General features: G+C 37.5%; 1 protein-coding gene across 4 annotated transcripts in view; it reads right to left on the minus strand.

The window, feature by feature from the left end:
• OXCT1 (3-oxoacid CoA-transferase 1) overlaps positions 1–23,762 on the minus strand; it is a 139,766-nt gene that overhangs the window by 90,263 nt on the left and 25,741 nt on the right. For all 4 annotated transcript variants that reach the window (XM_054487911.2, XM_054487912.2, XM_063664776.1 and 1 more), the window contains exon 7: positions 22,136–22,196. In XM_054487911.2, coding sequence (XP_054343886.1) covers positions 22,136–22,196 — 61 coding nt within the window. The remainder of the gene's footprint in view (positions 1–22,135; positions 22,197–23,762) is intronic.

Below are 23,762 nucleotides of genomic sequence, written 5' to 3' on the forward strand. Positions count from 1 at the left end.
AAGAAAATCAAGCCAAGACACTTCCATGTTTTCTCTCAGGTCTCTTTGTTCCATGCAGAAAGTGTCTCCCCATCCCATTATGACCCATCCTGACCCAAATGTCCCTAGACCTGTCAATCAAGATGGCAAGCATAAAATGCCTTAAGTCTTCTCCTTCCTTCACAATTGACCTTATTTTTCTTGTTTATCTGCATAAACAAGGCCAAGAAGTGGAGAGGGGTCGTGTGGGGTTACTGCCATACACTCGCAGCAGACCACCACCATCAAGATCCCACAGCAATTACTGTCTTTATCACTAAATTGGGCACTCACTGCTCTATGCACAACTTATTTTCAGGTTAGTCCTACCTCAACTAGATTGTAAGATGATCTAAAACAATCACAGTGTCTCATGTAGCAAATCCTTAACATTTGTATACCTAATAGCCATGTTGTTGACTACATCCCCAAGCAACTCTGAAGGCAGAAATTTGTAGTTTTGGTAAGCTAGAAACTTCACTCAATATGCAGCTGAAATGGACTTCAAAGCCAATTACCTGTCTCTCACATTTAACCAAAGTATTGTTTTTATCTACATAGTTACACACATGCAGTCACTTCCTGAAGAAAACATTGCCTCTTTATGCAAGTCAGTACATAGTGCCAATAAAGTGGTTCTTAGATGTTCAGGAAAAATACAAGAAATGAAATATAAAATTCAACAATGGCTCAGAATCAGAGCATGAACAAGTCTATCATATATTCTACATGGAAACAAAAATAGGCAATTTATTAATCTTTCAGGAAGCATTCCAACCAACATAGTGATTTAATTCCAAGGAGTGTAATTGCTGGATTATTTGATAAGAGTTTGTTTAGTTTTATAAGAAAACAAACTGCGAAAGAAGTTGTAGCATTTTGCATTCTCACCAGCAATGATTGAGAGTGCCTGTGGTTTTACATCCTCATCAGCATTTGGTTGTTAGTGTTCTGACTTTTAGCCATTCTAATAGGTGTGTAATGGCATCTCATTTAGGTTTGCAATTCCCTAATGATATGATGTTGAGCATCTTCTCATATGCTTATTTGCCATTTGTGTATCTTCTCTGGTAAGGTGCCTGTTCAGATTTTACCTATTTTGTGATAGGGTGATTTTCTTATTGTTGAGTTTTAATTGTTTTTGCATATGTTTGACACCAGTCTTTTATAAGATACATGTTTCAAATATCTTCTCCCAAACCAGAGTCTGTAATTTTTTTCCCTGTACAGTGCCTTCCACAGAGCAGTAGTTTTTAATTTTAATGAAGTCCAACCTATCAAGTGTTTTTCTCTCAGGGATCATGTTTTTATCTAAAAAAGCATGGCCACTTTTTTCTTATTTCTGATGAGTTTTCTATTTTACACTTTACATTTAGGTCTTTACTCCTTCTTGAGTTAGTTTTGTCAGTTATTTTAATAGAATTTAAATAAGAAATTGAGAACCAAAAAGGCAAAAAAGCACACAGGTGACACGGATCTAGTAACTGCAGGAGGAATAAAGAGAAGTAGATTCTGGATATTAGCCCTTTGTCAGATGAGTAGGTTGCGAAAATGTTCTCCCATTTTGTAGGTTGCCTGTTCACTCTGATGGTAGTTTCCTTTGCTGTGCAGAAGCTCTTTAGTTTAATTCGATCCCATTTGTCAATTTTGGCTTTTGTTGCCATTGCTTTTGGTGTTTTAGACATGAAGTCCTTGCCCATGCCTATGTCCTGAATGGTAATGCCTAGGTTTTCTTCTAGGGTTTTTATGGTTTTAGGTCTAACATTTAAGTCTTTAATCCATCTTGAATTGATTTTTGTATAAGGTGTAAGGAAGGGATCCAGTTTCAGCTTTCTACATATGGCTAGCCAGTTTTCCCAGCACCATTTATTAAATAGGGAATCCTTTCCCCATTTCTTGTTTTTGTCAGGTTTGTCAAAGATCAGATACTTGTAGATATGTGGCATTATTTCTGACGGCTCCGTTCTGTTCCATTGATCTATATCTCTGTTTTGGTACCAGTACCATGCTGTTTTGGTTACTGTAGCCTTGTAGTATAGTTTGAAGTCAGGTAGTGTGATGCCTCCAGCTTTGTTCTTTTGGCTTAGGATTGACTTGGCGATGCGGGCTCTTTTTTGGTTCCATATGAACTTTAAAGTAGTTTTTTCCAATTCTGTGAAGAAAGTCATTGGTAGCTTGATGGGGATGGCATTGAATCTGTAAATTACCTTGGGAAGGACGGCCATTTTCATGATATTGATTCTTCCTACCCATGAGCATGGAATGTTCTTCCATTTGTTTGTATCCTCTTTTATTTCCTTGAGCAGTGGTTTGTAGTTCTCCTTGAAGAGGTCTTTCACATCCCTTGTAAGTTGGATTCCTAGGTATTTTATTCTCTTTGAAGCAATTGTGAATGGGAGTTCACTCATGATTTGGCTCTCTGTTTCTCTGTTATTGATGTATAAGAATGCTTGTGATTTTTGCACATTGATTTTGTATCCTGAGACTTTGCTGAAGTTGCTTATCAGCTTAAGGAGATTTTGGGCTGAGACAATGGGGTTTTCTAGATATACTATCATGTCATCTGCAAACAAGGACAATTTGACTTCCTCTTTTCCTAATTGAATACCCTTGATTTCCTTCTCCTGCCTAATTGCCCTGGCCAGAACTTCCAACACTATGTTGAATAGAAGTGGCGAGAGAGGGCATCCCTGTCTTGTGCCAGTTTTCAAAGGGAATGCTTCCAGTTTTTGCCCATTCAGTACGATATTGGCTGTGGGTTTGTCATAAATAGCTCTTATTATTTTGAGATACATCCCATCAATTCCTAATTTATTGAGAGTTTTTAGCATGAAGGGTTGCAAATTTACAAGAAAAAAACAAACAACCCCATCAAAAAGTGGGCGAAGGACATGAACAGACACTTCTCAAAAGAAGACATTTATGCAGCCAAAAAACACATGAAAAAATGCTCACCATCACTGGCCATCAGAGAAATGCAAATCAAAACCACAATGAGATACCATCTCACACCAGTTAGAATGGCAATCATTAAAAAGTCAGGAAACAACAGGTGCTGGAGAGGATGTGGAGAAATAGGAACACTTTTACACTGTTGGTGGGACTGTAAACTAGTTCAACCCTTGTGGAAGTCAGTGTGGCGATTCCTCAGGGATCTAGAACTAGAAATTCCATTTGACCCAGCCATCCCATTACTGGGTATATACCCAAAGGACTATAAATCATGCTGCTATAAAGACACATGCACACGTATGTTTATTGCAGCATTATTTACAATAGCAAAGACTTGGAACCAACCCAAATGTCCAACAATGATAGACTGGATTAAGAAAATGTGGCACATATACACCATGGAATACTATGCAGCCATAAAAAATGATGAGTTCACGTCCTTTGTAGGGACATGGATGAAACTGGAAATCATCATTCTCAGTAAACTATCGCAAGAACAAAAAACCAAACACCGCATATTCTCACTCATAGGTGGGAATTGAACAATGAGAACACATGGACACAGGAAGGGGAACATCACACTTCAGGGACTGTTGTGGGGTGGGGGGAGGGGGGAGGGATAGCATTGGGAGATATACCTAATGCTAGATGACAAGTTGGTGGGTGCAGCGCACCAGCATGGCACATGTATACATATGTAACTTACCTGCACATTGCGCACATGTACCATAAAACCTAAAGTATAATAATGATAATAATAATAATAATAATAAAAGAAAAAAAAAAGAACTTCAAAAAAAAAAAAAAAAAGAGAAGTAAATGGAACTGGTGCTAGGGTCAGGGGTTTCTCAGAGCTGGGATTCAGACCCCTACTGGGAGTGACAGGAGGCAGCCAGTACTGATACTTCTGAAGCTCATGAGGCTAGTTCTGCGGTAGTGGTTTGGGGGTGGGAGGAGAGCAGAAATAAGAACTGCCACACCATAAACACTAAGAATTTTTCTGTTTTTGTGGAGAACTGACCTCTTTATCATTATGGACTACCCCTCTTTATCCGTAATAATTTTCCTTGCTCTGAAGTCTACTTTGTCTGAAATTAATATAATTGCTCCAACTTTTTTTGTTTTGTTGTGTTTTGAGACCATTTCACTCTTTTGCCCAGGCTGAGATCTCGGCTCACTGCAACCTCCGCCTCCCGGGTTCAAGCGATTCCCCTGACTCAGCCTCCTAAGTAGCCGGAATTACAGGCGTGTGCCACCATACCCGGCTAATTTTTGTATTTTTAGTAGAGATGGCGTTTCACCACGTTCATCGGGCTGCTCTTGAACTCCAATCCGCCTGCCTTAGCCTCCCAAAGTGCTGGGATTACAGGTCTGAGCCACCGTGCCCAGCCTAATTGCTCCAGCTTTCTTTTGATTAATGTTAGAATAATTTTTTCCATTCATCTCTTTACTTGTAATTTGTGTCTCTATATTAAAGTGGATTGCTTGTAGATAACATAGAGCTGAGTCTTGTTTTTAATCCACTGTGAGTCTTAATTGTTTGGTATGTTTAGACCAGTAATGTTCAAATTATTTAGTCAGATTAATATCTACCATATTTGCTACTATTCTCATCATTGTTCTTGTTCTTTATTCTTTTTGCTCTCCACTCTTTTCTGCATTCTGTAGTTTTAATTAATCTTTTTCATACAATTCTTTTTCTGCTTTTTTTGTTACACTTGAGTTTGCAATATACATTTACAATTAATGCAAGTCCTCTTTCAAATAACACTATATCACTTCACAGGTAGTGCAAATATCTTAAAACATGATATCCCCAGCACTTGTCTCTTATAACATTGCTATCATTCATTTCACTTGAAGGCAGGCCTTGTTAAAAAGAGAACGCTCTGGGTATATTTCAAAATGTCCTCTTTTCCCCCCTCCCCTTGCCAGAAGCACAAGGAAATTTTCCCTTGGTCTTCACCAAAACTCTGGTAGGGATCCTAGAGGTAAAACTCACAGAAATATGAAGCCCCTCCCAAGACCAGATCACTCTGGAGTCTAACTCTCAAACTTGTCCACATGAGCCTCCAACAATTCATCAATTACAGTTTGAGTTTTTCTACCCTAGGACTGGTTCCCATGGAGATTTCTGCTACTAGGCTTCTGTTCCAGTAAGTTGTGATTCTCCGTATTAGTCTGTCTCTCTCCAATTTGGGGGGCAGTGGTTTGCCCTGTGACTTTAATTCTCTGATGGCTCTAAGAAGAATTGTTGATTTTTCAGTTTATTCATCTTTTTTCTTACTGTGAGAATGGGTGTGGCAACTTTCAACCTCCTTGCACGTTAGGCCTGAAATTGGAAGTAGCTATTTTTTAAATAATCATTACCAGTAGTTACTATATAGAATCCTAAAGTTTCTATCTTGAATTCAAACAACTATATAATACTATCTACCTCATTTTCAAATGGGGGAAAAAAAACATTCTGTCTTCCTAAATGTGAAGGTTCTCATTTTACAGCTTTTAGGAGATTATCCTATTTCATATGTTCTAAAAGGTTAACATTACTGAACAATTCTTAATTTTGCATTTATGAAAGTATTAACATTATCCTGGGGCTACACTAAGTTAACTGAAAAATTCAGTCAGCTAAAGGTCTATGAGCCTGCAAGTAAGGAGACTGTAAATTAGATAAAAATGTTAACATTGCAAAGCATAATGTAAAATGTACCTCAAAATATACCAACCATCATTTGTTTTTGCTTCAGAACATAAGCTTTAGAGGCACAAAGAAATGTTTAGATCTTAACTCTTCCCCCTACCAACTTTGTTATCTTAAAGTCTTTCCTTATCCTCATTTGTTCTTCTATAAAATATACACAATAAAACCTACCTCACTGGGTTACTATAAAGTGCTTTGCATGTAAGTGCGTGGTATAAACAGAAGTTGTTGCTATTGTTGTTTTCATAATTATTAGGCTATATATCTCCTTCAACTGATATTACCATTATTGAAAATATTTCAAGTATAGCATCTACCACACTCTGTGTAGAGCACACCTTAGCTGTATAGAGTCTACTTGGACCATTTCACTGCCCCTGTTTCCTGGGAATGAATTTCATTAAGAAAGTTTTCCATTCCATTTTCCTATCTCCTTATAGAATCTACTCCTCAATTTACATATAAAATATTACCTTGTACATTAAAAACATAAACCAAAGAGGAAAAATAAGTGAAAACATTTTGAGTGCAAACATATTCAGATGCCAAGAGCACTGAACAAAAAACTATAAATAAAACAGCAGCTAAAATACTTTTTATAGCAGAAGCTGAGTTATAAAAATGTCTTTCAGATTCTACTTAATACTACTTTTATTTCTAAAGGTCTAATTCCAATTCTAAGAAGCCAATTCAAGATGAATGAGTTTTGTAAATTCCTCAGAGAAAGTTAAATTACACCAAAACTTTCAAACTCATTCTTAATCTCATAGCTTTTTATAGTTAACCTGTATTCGCCTGAGTTTGGTAATAACGATGAATTTTTCTTCTGAGTTTTGTCTGTGCCGGCAAAGCTTTTCCAAAATTTAAAGTGAAATTCAAAACTGAACAGAACTTTTTCACAATACACGGCAAAACTTGTATCCTTTTCTGCAATTATTAAGGAAACTAAAACAGATTCTTTAAATGAATCACCCAGATCCTTTTCACAGAAGGCACAGAAAAGGTAGCAGGGTTCTTCACATTCCAGTTTAACTTTCCTCAGGTGGGATTTGTATTTAGAATTCTCTTCAAAGAACCCAAATGTGTTCTCAGTGGCAGAAACACTGTATATTATCATTAAACTTCAAAGGCTGAATCAATGAGAAGGTGACCTATACTTTTGGACATGAGTGGTTGAAGAATTTGAATGTGGACTTTGTTACTCAGTGGCGGAAACACTGTGTATTAATATTAAACTTGAAAAAGCTGAACCAGAGAAGGTAACTTCTAGTCTTAGACATGAGTGGACTTGATTTCTTCACGGAATAAACCACAGAGCAGAAGACCATTACATTCTAACAGTTAAGTAATTCTTAGTTCCTAGTCTTAGGAACTGTTAACTGTTTTAAACTATTTCATCCAAAAACAAAAAGATATTTTCATAATCCTATAAAAATTCAATAAGGCAAAGCTATCATAAGGAAGAAAAGAAAACACTTCCTTCCACATAACTTACATTTTGGACCTTAAGTCCCTCTGTGTTCAGGGAGTTGTATGCCCACAGGTGAACAGAAAGCATCAATATCTGAGGCCCTCTTTATTTATGTCCGCAAAAGAACAACAGATGTGACTTTCATTCAAAAGAAGTCAAATGGCTCTTGCCTCCTCTCTCATCATATGATCTCTTTGTGCACACCCACTCCTCCTCCGATTTAGGCCACGAGTGGAAGCAGCATGAGGCCCTCACCAGACACAGCTGCCCAGTCTAGGACTTTGTACCTACTAAAATCATGAGCTAGGTAAACTTTTCTTTATTAAGGAATAAAAAAGTCAAAGTGGTTATTCAGCACAAGCAAGTTTTAAGCAGGAAATAACTTTAATCTTCATCCCAAACCAAAATATGTGAATCTTTTGAGCCAAAGTATAAAAAGAGATAAAATGGGTCATTAACTAATGCTCCATACTTCAAATACAAAGGCAGACAGAGGTCACCAATTTGAGGGTGTACAACTCAAGCTATGAAGTGACAGATTTTTAAGAACCTTGCTCTCGTGAAGGTGTACATAATATTCCCCTCAAGAGTCATCATAGTTTTTGCTTGATGTAAGGTATCAACATGTTTAAGTTGATTTTATGGACTTCAAATATTGGCTAGTTTTCGGAAGGATTTAAGCTAACAATCTTTTTAAAACAAAATTTAGTTTTTTGATCATGCACTAAGATTTTAGGAATCGGAGGCATTATGGAATTTTTATTTTCTTAGATAAAGAACTTTGGAAGACAGGGAAAGGAGACAGAGGATGTGCCTTGCCAGCTGCCATTTACAATGTAGTTCAATAGTCATCATCACTGGGTCAATGAGAACAACAGTCATCTGAGGTTTATTAATCAAAGCAGCAGGAGGGATTAAGGTGAGAATGTAGCACTTTCAAGCTTTAGAAAACACACTGGAATGCTCTATCCCACTGATGTGTTATTTCATAACCCATGAAATAAGCAAACAACAGAGGCTGTAAGGAAGACGAGATTCTAAAGTCATTTGTCTAAGGTCTCAAAAGTAGTGAGAAACAAATCTTAATCTCATATTCCGTTCAAAAAAAAAATGAAATGAAAAAAGATAAGACTTCTCAGGATTAGTCCCAGAGCTTCTTTCCCTAAGTGATCTTTTCCATTCCATAACCCTAACTCAAGTATTTGTGAATTATTCCCAATTGTATAACTACCTTCCTGACCTCCCCTCTAAGCACTACACATAACATATCCATCTGCACCTGTGTCACCACCATCTGCGTGCCTAAGAAGCCAATCAATCCTAAGAGAGCTCTTGATTCACTCCAACAGGTTCATCCCAGGTTTCCCATCTCAGTAAGTGATATATCATTGCTCAAGCCAAGTGTAGGAGTGAATTTCTACCTTTCCTCTATCCAAGCTCTCCACATCTAAGGCATGGGCATGTTGGATAGATTCCTCTTCCAACATGCCGTATCTCTTAATTCTATCCTTCTCTCCACCACTCAAGTCCAAGCCACCATTCAAGCTCTCACCCAAATCACATCGGTCTCCTCATTGGTCTGCCCCTTTATGCCTCTAAAGTCTGTTCTACATACAACACGCAAGCTAAAATTATGACCTTTCCAAATGCACTTAAAATCCAAGCTCCTACAAATGCCTATATACCTACCTACATTCAGATTTTTATAATTCCCATTTATACATATCCAGAAATAAAGCCTCGATATTGTCAGAGCAACCAGAAAGTCACAGAGAGACTCAGGACTTAATCCAAGTCTTCCAAATGTCCTTTACATGCCATTCAACTGCCTAGTCATCTAGTCCAAGAAATTTATCTATGTCAGTTTTCTCATTTACAATATTGTAATAAAGCTGCTTCTCCTCCAACTTCACCTGGTGATTAGAGGATCCGATGAGATACTGTATGTGAAAGTGATTTGAAAAGCCCAAAGCATTATGCAAAGTAATATCAAACACAAGGTACTGCAGAAATTAGGCTCAAGTGTGAAGTTCTGAACACTGTTTATAAGAAAGGGGAGTTAAATGAATCTAGCTAAAATAATTGACTTGCCACTCATCACTAACTTTGGCTGTTTCAATCCTTTTCTGCTGCTTAAGAGGACCGGTGCAAGACAAGAAAGCACATTGCTACCCTGGGTAAACTTCCTGACTTGAGGCTTTACCCTACCAACAAATAAGAAATAAATAAGTCTTACAAAAGTGTTTCTGACCAAAAAGAAAAGAGAGAGCTACAAGGCAGTTTAGAAAACTGGTGGGGGAAAAAAAGAGTAATCAGCCTCACCATCCTCAAAGTCTCTCCATCACTGTTCTTCCGCCTCCTAAGGTGCTGATGATACAGATGAAAAATTAGAGACATAGGGCCCTCCCAAACCCCAAGAACACGGCATGACTTCAACCCTGGACTATTTCTGTAGCTCTTGGAAACTCTGCCAGCCAGCAGGAGCTACAGCCACATGCTGGACGCTAGTCAGGCTGGAGAAGATTCCACCCATCATCCTGGTTACTGACATTCATCTGGCTGTGCAATTTTTGTTTTGTTTTGTTTTGTTTTTGAGATGGGGTTTTGCTCTTGCTGCCTAGGCTGGAGTGCCCTGGCAAAATCTCCTCTCACTGCAACCTCCGCCTCCCAGGTTCAAGCAATTCTCCTGCCTCAGCCTCCCGAGTATCTGGGATTACAGGCGCTTGCCACCATGCCCGGCTAATTTTTTTTTTTTTTTTTTGCATTTTTAGTAGAGATGAGGTTTCACCATGTTGGCCAGGCTGGCCAAGCTGGTCTTGAACTCCTGACCTCAGGTGATCCACCCTCCTAGGCCTCCCAAAGTGCTGGGATTACAGGCATGAGCCACTGCACATGGCCAGGCTATACATTTCTATACATGAGAAACTGGCCCTCAAGTATAAGTCAAATAAGCAAGAAAAAGGCAACTGCTTCTAATAAAATGAGTCCATCAATATGTAATTATATCATATTAATGTCAGATCTATTGACAGAGGCATTGTGCTTTTAAAAGTTGGTAGCAACTAGAGCTGGATACACAAATTGCTTGCACAAGATCTTCCCTTCATAGAAGCCCCAAAACCAGTCCCACAAAATTGCAGTCATTTCTCGACATCTATACAAATTCACATTATTCTAATTAATTTTCTATTCATTGTCTTCAAACCAGTTATTTCAGTTCTATGTTGATCCTTTAAGAAATACTGAGTGATTTAATATATTCAGACTACAGAAACAGAAGTTATGCTGTAAATGAAGGGTCTGGGCACTTTTTTCTGTGAAGGATTAAATAATATTTTAGGCTTTGCAGGGTACACACTGTTACATATTTTTTTAAAAAATGGTCTTTTCAAAATATAAAAATATTCTTAGCTCTCAGACTGTACAAAAACAGGCCATGGGCTGTATTTTGTCAATCCTTGTAAGTAATAACTGTGAACCAATATTACAGAGGAAAAAAAATTTTCTATACAACATGAATCAGCCTCTCTTCAACACAAACCACATTAGTTCAACAGGTTCTCCTGATGTCCTGAATTAGGAAGTTCTATATTAGAGAAGGATGAGGAATATGCCCTATTTTTCATGAGGCAAAAAAATTCCACCCAGATATTTCTCTCTTCTTTAAGTGGTCAAGGATAAAAGATGTTCAATAAGGACTACGAAGCATCACTTATAATGTGCATATTTATAACATTTAAAAGCCTGGATTTACATAATACAGATTAATAAAAACACAAATTTGAGGCCTGAAAAATTATAAATAAAGACAAAAAGCCAAAAATAGCTAGGATAAAATTCACCAATCCATCAAGAAAGGGGGATATATTATTAAAATGACTTTCTTTTAGGATCTCTATACAAACTATAAAAAATAGCTCCAAAATTTTGTGAGGATAATGGCATACAAATGACTTGCTGTAATTGGTATTTTTACCCCACAATGCAATGAAGTCCATTGTACCTGAGATAATGGAACTCTCTCGCATAGCTGCAGCATTGTTACCAAGCAACAAGAAATAAAATGTCAAGATTAACACTTTGTTTAATATATTATTATCACCAATAAACTATTTCTATTCTGCTATTCTTCTGGGTGTAAATGGTCATTAAGCTAAGAATTATATTTGTTAATATACAAGTTTATGTAAAATAATGCAGTAAGTTAACACTAGGCATTCACCAAGTCCATATTTTTATATTTATTGCTTCCTTGGTAGAAACAGCAAATATTAACATAACAGTAATTCTATTAGGTTATTTTGCCAAACTACTCAACTACAATATGTCTTCATTGAGTACATCTTCATTAGCATCCAAATATTTTCAAACCAATCTAGCATTTCATGAAAATTCAAGGAAACAAATGAATTGTCTTTAAATACTTCAATACTCTTGAAACAAGTATGATCAGTCAGTTCACTCAGTATGCTTATGTTAGGATATTATATTTTCAAAGCATTCTATACATGGCTAAATATGTGGCACAGAATTTATAGATCTCTTTAAGAATGATTTAGTAATCAATTTTAAAAAGTCCAAAAGCACAAGTAAAATATTATAACTGAAAAACAATAAGGAAAATAAATGTAAGTTGAAGATTTTATACAATTTACCATGTCTAAAAAATCAAACTGTGTGAATGATATCCATCACTAACCACATCCATCCCAAAAGTTAACGCTTAGGAAGGTGATACTATTCTGCCGAAGGACTAAGGATTCTTCGGGGAGGGTTGGTGGAAGGAAGGTATTTCTTTTTTCCATATTGTATCAAACAGACACCTTTTTCTTTCTCTTAAAAGAACTTGTGTCAAGTGTTCAACTCAACTGGCCCATGTGAGTAGATTCAAGAAGATTAGGAACAGTTTTTTGCTAATCTCATTCTACATAGCTAACTGAAATAGAGGGCTTTAACCAGGTAAATTCTAAAGTGCAGCAAAGAGCATGTAGCATAGTAAGTTCACATAGTGAGTGCCAAATTTGACATTTCAGCCAAGTTCTCATAAATATGCCTCCATATGTCAGAGATGTTTGTATGTGAATGAATTTCACACAGGAATGAGCCTGTGTATGGATGTGTGTGTTCTTGAAATGGGATCTAATGAAGTTTTTCAACATGGTGAGAAGTCTTTGTCTTATGTGGACAGAAGCTTCATTTTTCTTCCTATCCCAACATTCTTTTTATTGCCTCTTGAAAAATTATGAGTTCCACTGCTTTTAAAACTGCACCATTAGGCATTAGCAGTCTAAAGAATAAGAAAAATTTAAGAGGGAAGGAATTATGCTTACTCTTTAGGCATTTTCATTTCTCTAAAGCAGGAAGCATGATGGCCCAAATCTCTAAAACACTGATACATTAATTAGCCTGCTTAATAATGAAAATTAAATGTTCATAGGATCCACTTCAGTGCTTAAGTCACCTGGTTAAAATCCACTGCGTTCCCACATTCTATTGTAAAGTAAAACAACTAGCTTGATCACTTCTAAGATAATGTATGAGGAATTATTAACACAAAGTTTCCAAACAGGGACAGAGTCACAAATACCAGGAGGCTCCAATGTCAAAAGTCACATAGTCTTTGAAAAACATATTGCCATTACTCTCGAGAAAGTTAATTATCATAAGACTCCACACCCTACGACCATGCAATGAAAACAGTTTGTCATCCCTGTTCTCCAAACCACCAGGGATGCTCTTGCCTCAGGCCTCTGCACGCACTACTCATTTGGCCCTAAAAGGCTCCACCATCAGTTAGCTGCAAATCTAGCTTCTTCTCTTTCTTGAGGTCTTTACTCAGAAGTCATTTCACCAAGGCCTTTCACTGTACCACCCTAAGTTTCAGTTTCTTTCCCTGACATTTCAGGTCCCTTTTCAAGCTTTGTTTTTCCTCCCTTAACACAGCAATATCAAATATACTACATATTTTACTTATTATTCATCCTATTATCAAGATAGACCATCAGAATGTAAACTCCATGAGGGCAGTGAGTTTTGTTTTGTTCACTGCTGTATTTCCAGAACCTATAAAAATACCTAGTACACTAGAATTTGAGTATCAGTGAACTTTCCTTAAACTATCTTTGCACTGTAATATCTGGTACTTGCTTCAAATCAATTAGAGGAGGGAGAAGGCAAAGAGATGGGGATGTGAATGGGGCAGGAGTGGCCATGGGTTGATAGTCATTGGAGCTAAGGTGTTGGGCTCAGGAAGGTACATTATACTCCTCTGCTTACTATTATATATGTTCATTATCCTCCAAAATAGACATTTAAAATGAAAATTCGTATTATCAGTTACACTGCAATCTTTACCTTTCCTCACTCACCAACCAGAAACACTACATGTCTGCTTGGCAGAATGGCAGACATACCCACGATTTTTTCCTCTGATTAATCTCCTAAAAAGAGATGCAGAGGTGGTGGAGCAAGATGATGGAATTGAAGCCATTTGTCCACACCTCAGGAGCACCAAATTTTAACAACTATCTGTACACAGAAAAGCACTGTCACAAGAACCAAAAATCAGACAGCATTTGGGGAACTCACAGCACTGAAGGTAAGAATGCAGACCTGGCTGGCTTCGCCACCTATTTATTGTAGAGCCCTAGGGCCTTCAGTTAAAATAGGTGGTAGTCAGGTAGTTACAGCAGGCCTTGGGCAAAACCCAGTGCTGTGCTGGCTTTAGGCCTGACCCACCACAGTCCCAGTGGTGGTGGCCATAGGGGTGTGTTTGTATCACCACACCCCCAGTTCCAGGCGGTTCAGCAGACAGAGAGAGAGAGAGAGAGAGAGAGAGATTCCACTTGTTTGGAAGAAAGTAAGTGAAACGAACAGCAGTCTCTACCTGGTAACCCAGAAAATTCTTCTGGATATTATCTAAGACCATCAAGACAATACCTCCTACAAGTTTACAAAAACCATAGCAATTATGGTTGGAGCCCAAGTCCCTTTGAATACCTAGAAAGCATTCCCAAGGAAAGGCATTAAGACAAGACCACAAAGACTACAATAAATACCTAACCCTTTAATGCCTAGACACCAACAAACATCTACAGGTCTTGAGACAATCTAGGGAAGCATAACCTCACCAAACAAAATAAGGCACGAGGGACCAATCCTGGGGAAACAGAGATATGTGACCTTTCAGACAGAATTCAAAACAGCTGTTTTGAGGAAACACAAAGAAATCCAAGATAACAAAGAAGGAATTCAGAATTCTATGAGACAAATTTAACAGACTGAAATAATTTAAAAGAATCAAGCAGAAATTCTACACTTGAAAAATGCAACTGACATACTGCTGATGCATCAGTCTCTTAAATAGCAGAACTGATCAAGCAGAAGAAAATCGCTAAGCTTGAAGACAGGCTTATTGAAAATACAGTCAGAGGAGACAAAAGAAAAATAACAATGAAGCACACCTACAATACCTAGAAAATAGCCTCGAAAGGGCCAATACTAAGAGTTACTGGCCTTAAAGAAGAGGTAGAGAAAGAGATAAGAGTAGAAAGTTTATTCAAAGGGATAACAAAATGTCCCAAACCTAGAGAAAGATAAACATTCAAGTACAAGAAGGTAATAGAACACCAAACAAATTTAACCCAAGGAAGACTACCTCCAAAGCTACCTTTTGGGAGTTAATCAAATTCCCAAAAAATCAATGATAAAGAATTCCAAAAGCAGTAAGAGAAAAAGAGAAAAGAAACAACAGACAGCAGAGCTCCAATATGTCTGGCAACAGACTTTTCAGTAGAAACATTACAAGCCAGGAGAGAGTAGCATGACATATTTAAAAGACTGAAGGAAAGAAACTTTTGCCCTAGAATACTATATATGGCAAAATATCTTTCAAGCATGGAAGAAAAATAAAGAACTTCCAAGACAACCAATATCAGAGAGATTTCATCAACACCAGACCTGTCCTACAAGAAGTGATAGAGGGAGTTCTTTGATCTGAAAAAAAAAGAAAAAGGATGTTAATGAACAAACAAGAAATCATCTGAAGATACAAAACTCACTGGTAATAATAAGCACACATAGAAACACAGGATATTATTAATATAACATTGCAACTGTGGTAAGCATAAAGACTAAATAAAGAACCAATCAGAATAACTACAATAACTTTAAGACATAGCACAATAAGAAATTAAGAGAAACAAAAAGTTAAAAAGCATAGGGGTGAAGTAAAAGTGTAGAGTTTTGGCTGGACGCAGTGGCTCATGCCTGTAATCCCTGCACTTTGGGAGGCCGAGGTGGGTAGATCACCTGAGGTCGGGAGTTCGAGACCAACTTGGCCAACATGATGAAACCCTGTCTCTACTAAAAATACAAAAAACTAGCTGAGCGTGGTGGTGGGCACCTTCAATCCCAGCTACTCAGGAGGCTGAGGCAGGAAAATTGCTTGAACCTGGGAGGCGGAGGTTGCAGTGAGCCGAGATCATGCCACTGTACTCCAGCCTGGGCAACAAGAGCAAAATTCCATCTCAAAAAAAAAAAAAAAAAAAGCGTAGAGTTTGTATTAGTTTTCTTTTTGCTTATTTGTTTATGCAATTAGTGTTAAGTTTTCATCGGTTTAAAATAATGAGTTATAAGACAGTCTTTTCAAGCCTCATGCTAACATCAAATACAAAAAAAAACAGATTTATAAAAAATAAAAAGCAAGAAATCAAAGCACCCCAGAGAAAAATCACCTTCACTAGAAGGAAGACAGGAAGGAAGGAAAGAAGAAAGAAGACCACAAAACAACCAGAAAACAAAAAACAAAATGGCAAGAATAACTCCCTACTTATCAATAATAATGTTGACTGTAAATGGACTAAACTCTCCAATAAGACACAGTAGCTGAATGGATGAAAAAAATAAGACCCAGTGGTCTGTTGTCTACAAGAGACATGGTTCACCTATAAAGCTACACAGAGACCAAAAATAAAGGGATGGAAAAATATATCCCATGCCAATGGAAACCCACAAAAAAACAAAACAAAACAGAACAGGAGTAGCTATACTTACAACAGACAAAATAGATTTCAAGAGAAAAACTGTAAGAAGAGACAAAGAAGCTTATCATATAATGATAAAGGGGTCAATTCAGCAAGAGGATACAATGATTATAAATATATACGCACCCAACACTGGGGCAGCCAGATACAGAGCAAATATTATTAGAGCTAAAGAGAGTCAGATTAAAATACAACAGCTGGAGACTTCCACACCCCATTTTCAGCACTGAACAGATTTCTCAGGAAGAAAAGTCAGAGACATAGGACTTAATCTGCACTACAGAATGAACCTAATAGAGATCTACAGAACATTTCATCAGATAAAAATTACTAAGAGGAAAATTTACAGCTATAACTGCCTACATCAAAAAAGAAAAAGAAATAACCCAATAATGTAACTTAAAGAACTAGAAAAGAGCAAACCAAACCCAAAACTAGTAAAAGAAATATAGATCAGAGCAGAAATAAATTTGAAATGAAGAAAATACAAAAGAACAATGACACAAAAGGTTGGTATTTTGAGAAGATAAACAAAATTGACAAACCTTTAGCCAGACTAACAACAGTGGGGGTGGGAGCAGGGGTGAAGACCCAAATAAAATCAGAGATGAAAAAGGGGACATTACAACTCGTAAGGAATTCAAAGAGTCATTAGAGGCTACTAGGAGCAACTATATGCCAATAAATTGGAAAATCTAGAAGAAATGAATAAATTCCTAGACATGTATAACCTATCAAGATTGAACCAGAAAGAAATTAAAAATCTGAACAGCCCAATAATCATAAATATATACACCTACTATGTACCCACAAAAATTTAAAAATTTTAAAACAACGGCACGTGCCAGGCACCGGTACAGAACACAGAAGATACAGCTCCCTGAAGCCTGGCTCTTGTAAATATATGTCTTAGGATATCACTTTTGAAAATAATTTTCTATATGTCCATTAACCTCTAATTCTTATATTAGATGGGTTCACCGATATTCAATTTATACTGTGCTTCATAAACCACACAGGCTACAGTAAATATTTGTGTGCACCAAATATCATATCATCTAAGCAATTCTTTTACAGGCAAACATACCACAATATAAATACAATAAAAGTAATTATATTTATGTCATGATAAATATACTTGTTTTGACTGAAAGCTGAAGTTAACTAAAATAGTTGAAAGGGCCTTGGGTAAACCTTTGCTGTCTCATAAACTAGCCATGGCACAAGCCTGGCAGCGCAAAGAAATCCACAGCAGCGAGGTTATTTCAGTCACAGGCAGCCTCAGCAGCTTCAGTGGCTGAGTCAGACGACCTTTTCTGACAGCACGTGCATGCCAGGCTGCTTGCAGGAGACAAAGCATTAACAGTCTCCCGAGTGAAGCACTCTCATCCCTCCCCATAGGTTTTCTATTATAGGCTCCTTCAAAAAAAATAGAAATAGGCTATTTCCAGAGAAACTTAGATGGTAGGTTATGCACACAGAAGACTAGCAGAGGGGCTCAGAGGGAGTTGAGAGCTTAACACAATAACAGGATTCCTCCTGAGAAACAGCCAAATTAGTTCCCTTTGGAAGACTCAAGAGTCCTTGCTACTCGTTGTCATACACATGGAAGGCAACACCCAAGAGTCATTCCCTGGCTGGTTTTGCACTTGAACTTGTAAAGTTTATCAGGGAAGACTTCACCCTCACTCAAAGAGAGGGAGGTCCAGAAATAACACTGTCTGGACTGAAAAGAGAAACATCTCTCTGGCATGTGTGGCAATATGCGCCCATGTGCACTATTCTTCCCAAGTAGCTACCTAGGTCCATAAAAGGGTAGGAAGATACAGCCAGCATCAACTGTGTCACAACTTTGTGGGGAAGCATGCAAATGGCTGCACATTATAAGAAATATGAATGTAATGTTCATATTGGTTTTGTTAAAAACAGACATAAGTGATCACCTCTATGGTTTTACACAACTCATAAGTTTATCTAGAAAAGTGGTCCCCAACTTTTTTGGCTGGTACTAGGGATCAGTTTTGTGGAAGACACTTTTTCCACAGATGGGGATTGGGCGGGGATGTGGTTTTGGGATGAAACTGTTCCACCTCAGATCATCAGGCGTTAGTTAGATTCTCATAAGGAGCGAGCATCCTAGATCCCTCACATGCACAGTTCATAATAGGGTTCCCACTCCTATGAGAATCTAATGCCAGGGCTGATCTAGCAGGAGGCAAAGCTCAGGCAGTAACGCTCACTCACCCACCACTCATCTCCCACTGTGCGGCCCAGTTCCTAACAGACCATGGGCCAGTACAGGTCCATGGCCTGAGGGTTGGGGGCTCTTGGTCTAGAACACATCTGAAAACAAAACTTTGCCAAAAAGGACTAATGTTTACCTTTTGCAGAGTCTAGAAATAAGTAACATCAAGGACAATTTGATTTTCTTTTAAATTCACAATAAACATACTCATTTACTTCTTGATGTAAAACATTTGCTATAAATTATATAATTTAAAAATTATAAACAAAAAAGCAAGAGGTATGTTCCTTTGCCACCCCGCTTCTAAATCCAAAACAAATTTAAGATGCCTAAGGGAATCATCATTAGTACTTTAAATATTTATAGTTCTATCCTCCTTAAAACTGAAGTCAAAACTCAAATCACCAGGGAGAAGAAAGGTTGAGAAGATGCAGCATCGTGGAGTGGGAAGATGCTGGCACAGAGCTTTAGGAGATAAGCTCTAATCCAGATCCTACAATTCAAAAGAAAGGAGATGAGCTAAGAGTTCTTTATTTAAGAAAAAAAAAAAAAAAGATGCCGTTGACTATGTTATATAGGGTGTAGTCACACTGTTATGCCTCCCACTGCTTAAGATACTGTAGTACTAGAACAGACATTCAGTCACCACATTTAGAGAAATATGTAAAAAGCTTAAAGGTCAAAGAGGCTAGACAACCGAATGAAAAGAGTCCAAGAGAAAGACTGAATGAATGCACGGGGCCACTGAACACAGGGTGATGCCTTTCTCAAAGACATCTCTAAGGTAGATGGTACCAGAAGAAAAAAAAAGACTACAATTGAAATAATTGTCAAGGAAGGTCTGGGATAGAAAAAAAAAAGCTGGGCAAAAAAAAAAAAAAAACAACAAAACTCCTTATTTCCTTGTATCTAATAGTTAACAATGAAATGGACTACTTCTGGAGATTCAATATCTTCCAAGAGTTTAAAGCATCCATTGATAGATAATATGGAAGCATTTCATAACATAATGGAAAAAAGTAGACAGCCTGGAATCAGTTTCTCTGTGGGTCTATCCTGGTTCCACCTAAGCTGTGTGACATTGGGTACATAACTTAACCTCTCTATGCCTTAAAGTCATCATCTCTAAAATAAAGATAATTATTATTCCTGTCCCATAGGACTATAGTGAGAATTTAAAATAATGCACATAAGGAATACGGTAGTGACTGACACATCATAAATGCTTGAATAGTAGCTAACATTATTAGCATTTTGCATGCAGAAGAATATGCAGTTAACTTAATGATCTCTGAAGAGTCCTCTTAAATGTTGCACTTCAGAGACCAGCTCATAATCATCCATCCCACTACGACCCCCATAAAAGAAAGCAAGATAGGGCTTGAAAAGTCATAGAAACCTGGAGGCCTGCGCAGGTAACGGAGTGCACAGTGCATAGCACAGAACAGGGGGCTGGAGGTCCAGGGTACTCACTGGACTCAAAATACAAGTCACAAAGCCAAAACAGAATTTCACATCAGAAAATGCCCAATCTAGGCACTAACCCCAATTCCAAATTATTTTCCACTTTTGAGAGCACAATTCTTACAATTCAATCTATGGTCATGTTTCTACTATGTATATTATATGTTTCTACTATGAACAGGTGTCAGGGGTAGGCTTACAGTAATCCTATAGTCCAAAGACTGTTTTGCTTATGTTCCTGAACTAGTATAACAGATTATTCTTGATCCTTCTAATCCAGCTTTGTCCAATAAAACTTCCTGCAATGATAATGTTTACTTGTGCTCATCAATACAGTAATCACTAGCCACATGTAGCTTTGCTTGATACGGGACTAGTGTAAATGTAAATTCAATTTCGCAGTCAATTTTTTTTTTTGAGACAGGGTCTCACTCTGTGGCCCAGGTTGGAGCACAGTGACACAGTCACAGCTCACTGCAGCCTTGACCTCCTGGACTCAGGCGATCCTCAGACCTCAGCTCTTGGGTAGCTGGGACTTAGGCACATGCCACCACGTCTGGCTAATTTTTTGTAATTTTTTGTAGACACAGGGTTTCACCATGTTGCCCTTGAACATCTAGGCTCAAGCGATCCACCTGCCTCAGCCTTCCAAAGTGCTGGGATAACTTAGGCCTGAGCCACTGTGCCATAATTTTAATTTTAATTTTATAAGTCACATGTGGCTAGTGGCTACCATACTGGAGAGTGTAGTGAATTAGGAGTGGTTGTGCACATCACTGTATTGAAACAGACCCTAATGTGTGTTTTGGCCTACCACGAAAGCATTCTGTGATCCATCAGAGATGTCTGTTCCGGGACACAGAAGGGCAGCCTTTATTACATTTGCAGGCTCAGTTAAAGGATTTTCTCTCCTTAGGCCAAAAGAGAGCCTCTCTTTCCTAATACCTACAATGATTCTTCAACACAAGGTTATTTTCTGCTCTTGTAAGAAATGAGATGAACTGAGAAGAACCAGATTATAACAGGAAAAATTTTAAAGAGAACTTCACCCAGGATAATGCATAACGCCCCTCTGTACTCTGGAAAGAAATACTGGTTTCTGACAGTTTTACAGAAATACAGGAAGTCAACAGGGTGTAAAACTATTGATTATTTTAGCTATGCTGTAGGCCTTTTTTCAGTAATGCTATAGTTGTGTGCCACAGACAGGTCATTAAGATGGATGAATAAATTAAAGGCAGGTTACACAGAAAGCGTAAGCCACACTATCCATTTTAAATGCAGAAAATGTAAAGCCATTGCAAAAGAAACCACCATGCCTCGGTTGAAAGTAACATATACCTCTGCAATTTAAAAATAGCACACTTCATTTTCCAAGAAAGGAAGAAAACTCTAACATTTGATTGTTTCAGAATACACTGTACTGACTTCATGAAACATTATCTTGGCCTTGTAGAAATGAATCAAAAGACACCACATACAACACCTGCCATCACGAGAAAAATCAATCAGGAACCTATGTATTTTCAATTCCAGATCCCAATAGGGGTCCTATAAAGCCTCCCAAGGAAAAACTACCTCAAACTCCCACAAAAATTTGGTTCCAAGTTGATCCTCAAAGCCTCAAGTTGAGAACCATTTGAAGTCTTCTTTGAGGTTCAATATGTTACAACCAAAATGGCACGGTTTTGGTATAAGCCCCTGTTTCTGCCCTGGGTCCTTAAGCCTGGGAAGGCTGCAGAATTATTCAAGCCCCTTCCAAACACTGAGATACCCAAAGGACAGTCAGTGCCTGAATTTGCTCTGAATTGACACATCAAAGTAGTTATATGTGCAACGCTCTTCCCTTAAAGAAACCACAAAATCTATCACAGTAAGATCATGAACCTCTTCTGAAACATTTACTGTTTTCCAGGGATTCCACATACATAAATTTATCTTGGGATTTCATTCAAGGAGATCTATTTCATTTAAGGATCAAAAGACTTTTATAAGCTGGTACCATTGCTTGATTCCCAAAGAGAGCATTCTAGTGAGACCCTATCTAACCAGAAAGCTGAAGTTACAGCAAAATTTTAACTATTATATATTTAGATAGAATGGATCCATTTCCAAAACAAAAAAAAAAAGCTGTCATTGTTATCCAGAAAACAAATGAACTGTGGTACCTTTTCTTGAATTAATACTTAACATCAAGTTAAATAATTAACACCAAGAATTCAAAAATAACCTCTTACCTCTACCACTGTGGTTTCTGCAGCTTTGCACATTGGCAAGTTGAAATTCCTTGCACTTTTCCTACAGGGGTGGAGGAGATAAGAAAGTCGGGGGGAAAAGACCAAAAATAAGCATCTCTGTCACCTTTAAGGTTTTATAGATTAGAATTTCTATGAACTAAGAATCTAAGAATCTTTCCAAAAAGAGTGTATCATATTTTCCATTAATAAAGTTTCATAAATATCTCATAAATTTTAAAAAATCATAACTACTTTATTCAATGTATACAGTTTTGTTTTGAAAAGGATTGAGGGAAAGAGGAACTATTTTTCACATTCAACATATAGCTACAACAAAAAAAGGAATATTAATAAATCTATCTTATTTGAAGTTAATTTCCCTTAATCTTTTAACAAGTATGCTTTGTCCCTATTAGTTAAATATTTCATTCAACCACTTGCTTTCATTAAAATATTAAGAAAGGAAAAGTAGCAAATGCTTCACATGAGAAGGTACAGTAATTACATTCTCTATTGACGAGAAGCCTATTGCTGAAACTAAATGAAACATTCATTGATAATTTGTGAGTCACCTATAAAGATCATTCTGGAGAATCATTTTCTGATGAAGTTTTTGAAAGTACAACACCCACATCAGACCCTGAGGTGTAAAAATTTCTAGCAGGTGCCAGTTTTGCTGATGGTTTTGCACTCTGATGTTCCTCAATACCGTTCCCCAATGGTAAAAAATAAAATATATTTTTTGTCTCTGGGAATATAGGTTGATGGCAGAATTTCTTTGGTAGAAGGAAGTAAGTCACAGCTATGTTTTACTAGCTCTTTTGAGACACCAATATTTCTTTTGCTCAGATTGAAGAATGAGTACAGGAATAGGAGCATCCTTGAGAAAGGAGCCCTCGTGAACTTTCACAAGTTGCTGGGTTAGATCCCACCAGACATCCAGGCATCAAAAGCTCCAAAGGCAGAATGGTCAGAGGCAAAGGAGTCCCAAGTCCCCCACTTGAATAACCTAGACAGTAACCTAGACAGACTTCTGTTCCAGCTGTCGCACTAAATATGAAGTCAGTCCTAAGGTCACTTGACCATTGGTGATGCAAGCTTTCATTTCACACCAGAACTCATTAACCACCAGCATAAAGTCAGTGCCCAGAATAGCCCTTGTACAGCCTTTAAATACCAGAGCCAGGCACTGCTGCGCAGAATAAACGTGGGAATATTTTCAATAATTCCTTTCTGCTTGGTAGTATACAATTTTGTTAATCTTTTTAAAAAAGCAACTAAGCATGTGTAAATATTACACAAACGTGTCAAATAAGGTAAAGATGATGTAAAATGTCTCCTGTTATTGCCAAAATTAGTTGTACTTTTAAAAACTGGCTAAATTAAAGAAATCAAAGAGCATTAATATCACATAAGTCCTTCAGAAATAAAAAGTGATATGAGAGTATCACTGAGAACTTAATTGTGATTGCACCAAAGCTGCATTTGCTAAAGATTTAAAAATTGTTCATCGAAAGCAGCAAATGATAAATGAGCAAAAACAATGATTTCTGTAATCTGATAGGTAAAGTCTTCAAGATCAAACAGTTTGGAAAACTCTTAAGTGTACACTCAAAGGTTTCATAAT

The sequence above is a fragment of the Pongo pygmaeus genome, chromosome 4, assembly GCF_028885625.2.
Source record: "Pongo pygmaeus isolate AG05252 chromosome 4, NHGRI_mPonPyg2-v2.0_pri, whole genome shotgun sequence".
Taxonomy (NCBI): Eukaryota; Metazoa; Chordata; class Mammalia; order Primates; family Hominidae; genus Pongo; species Pongo pygmaeus.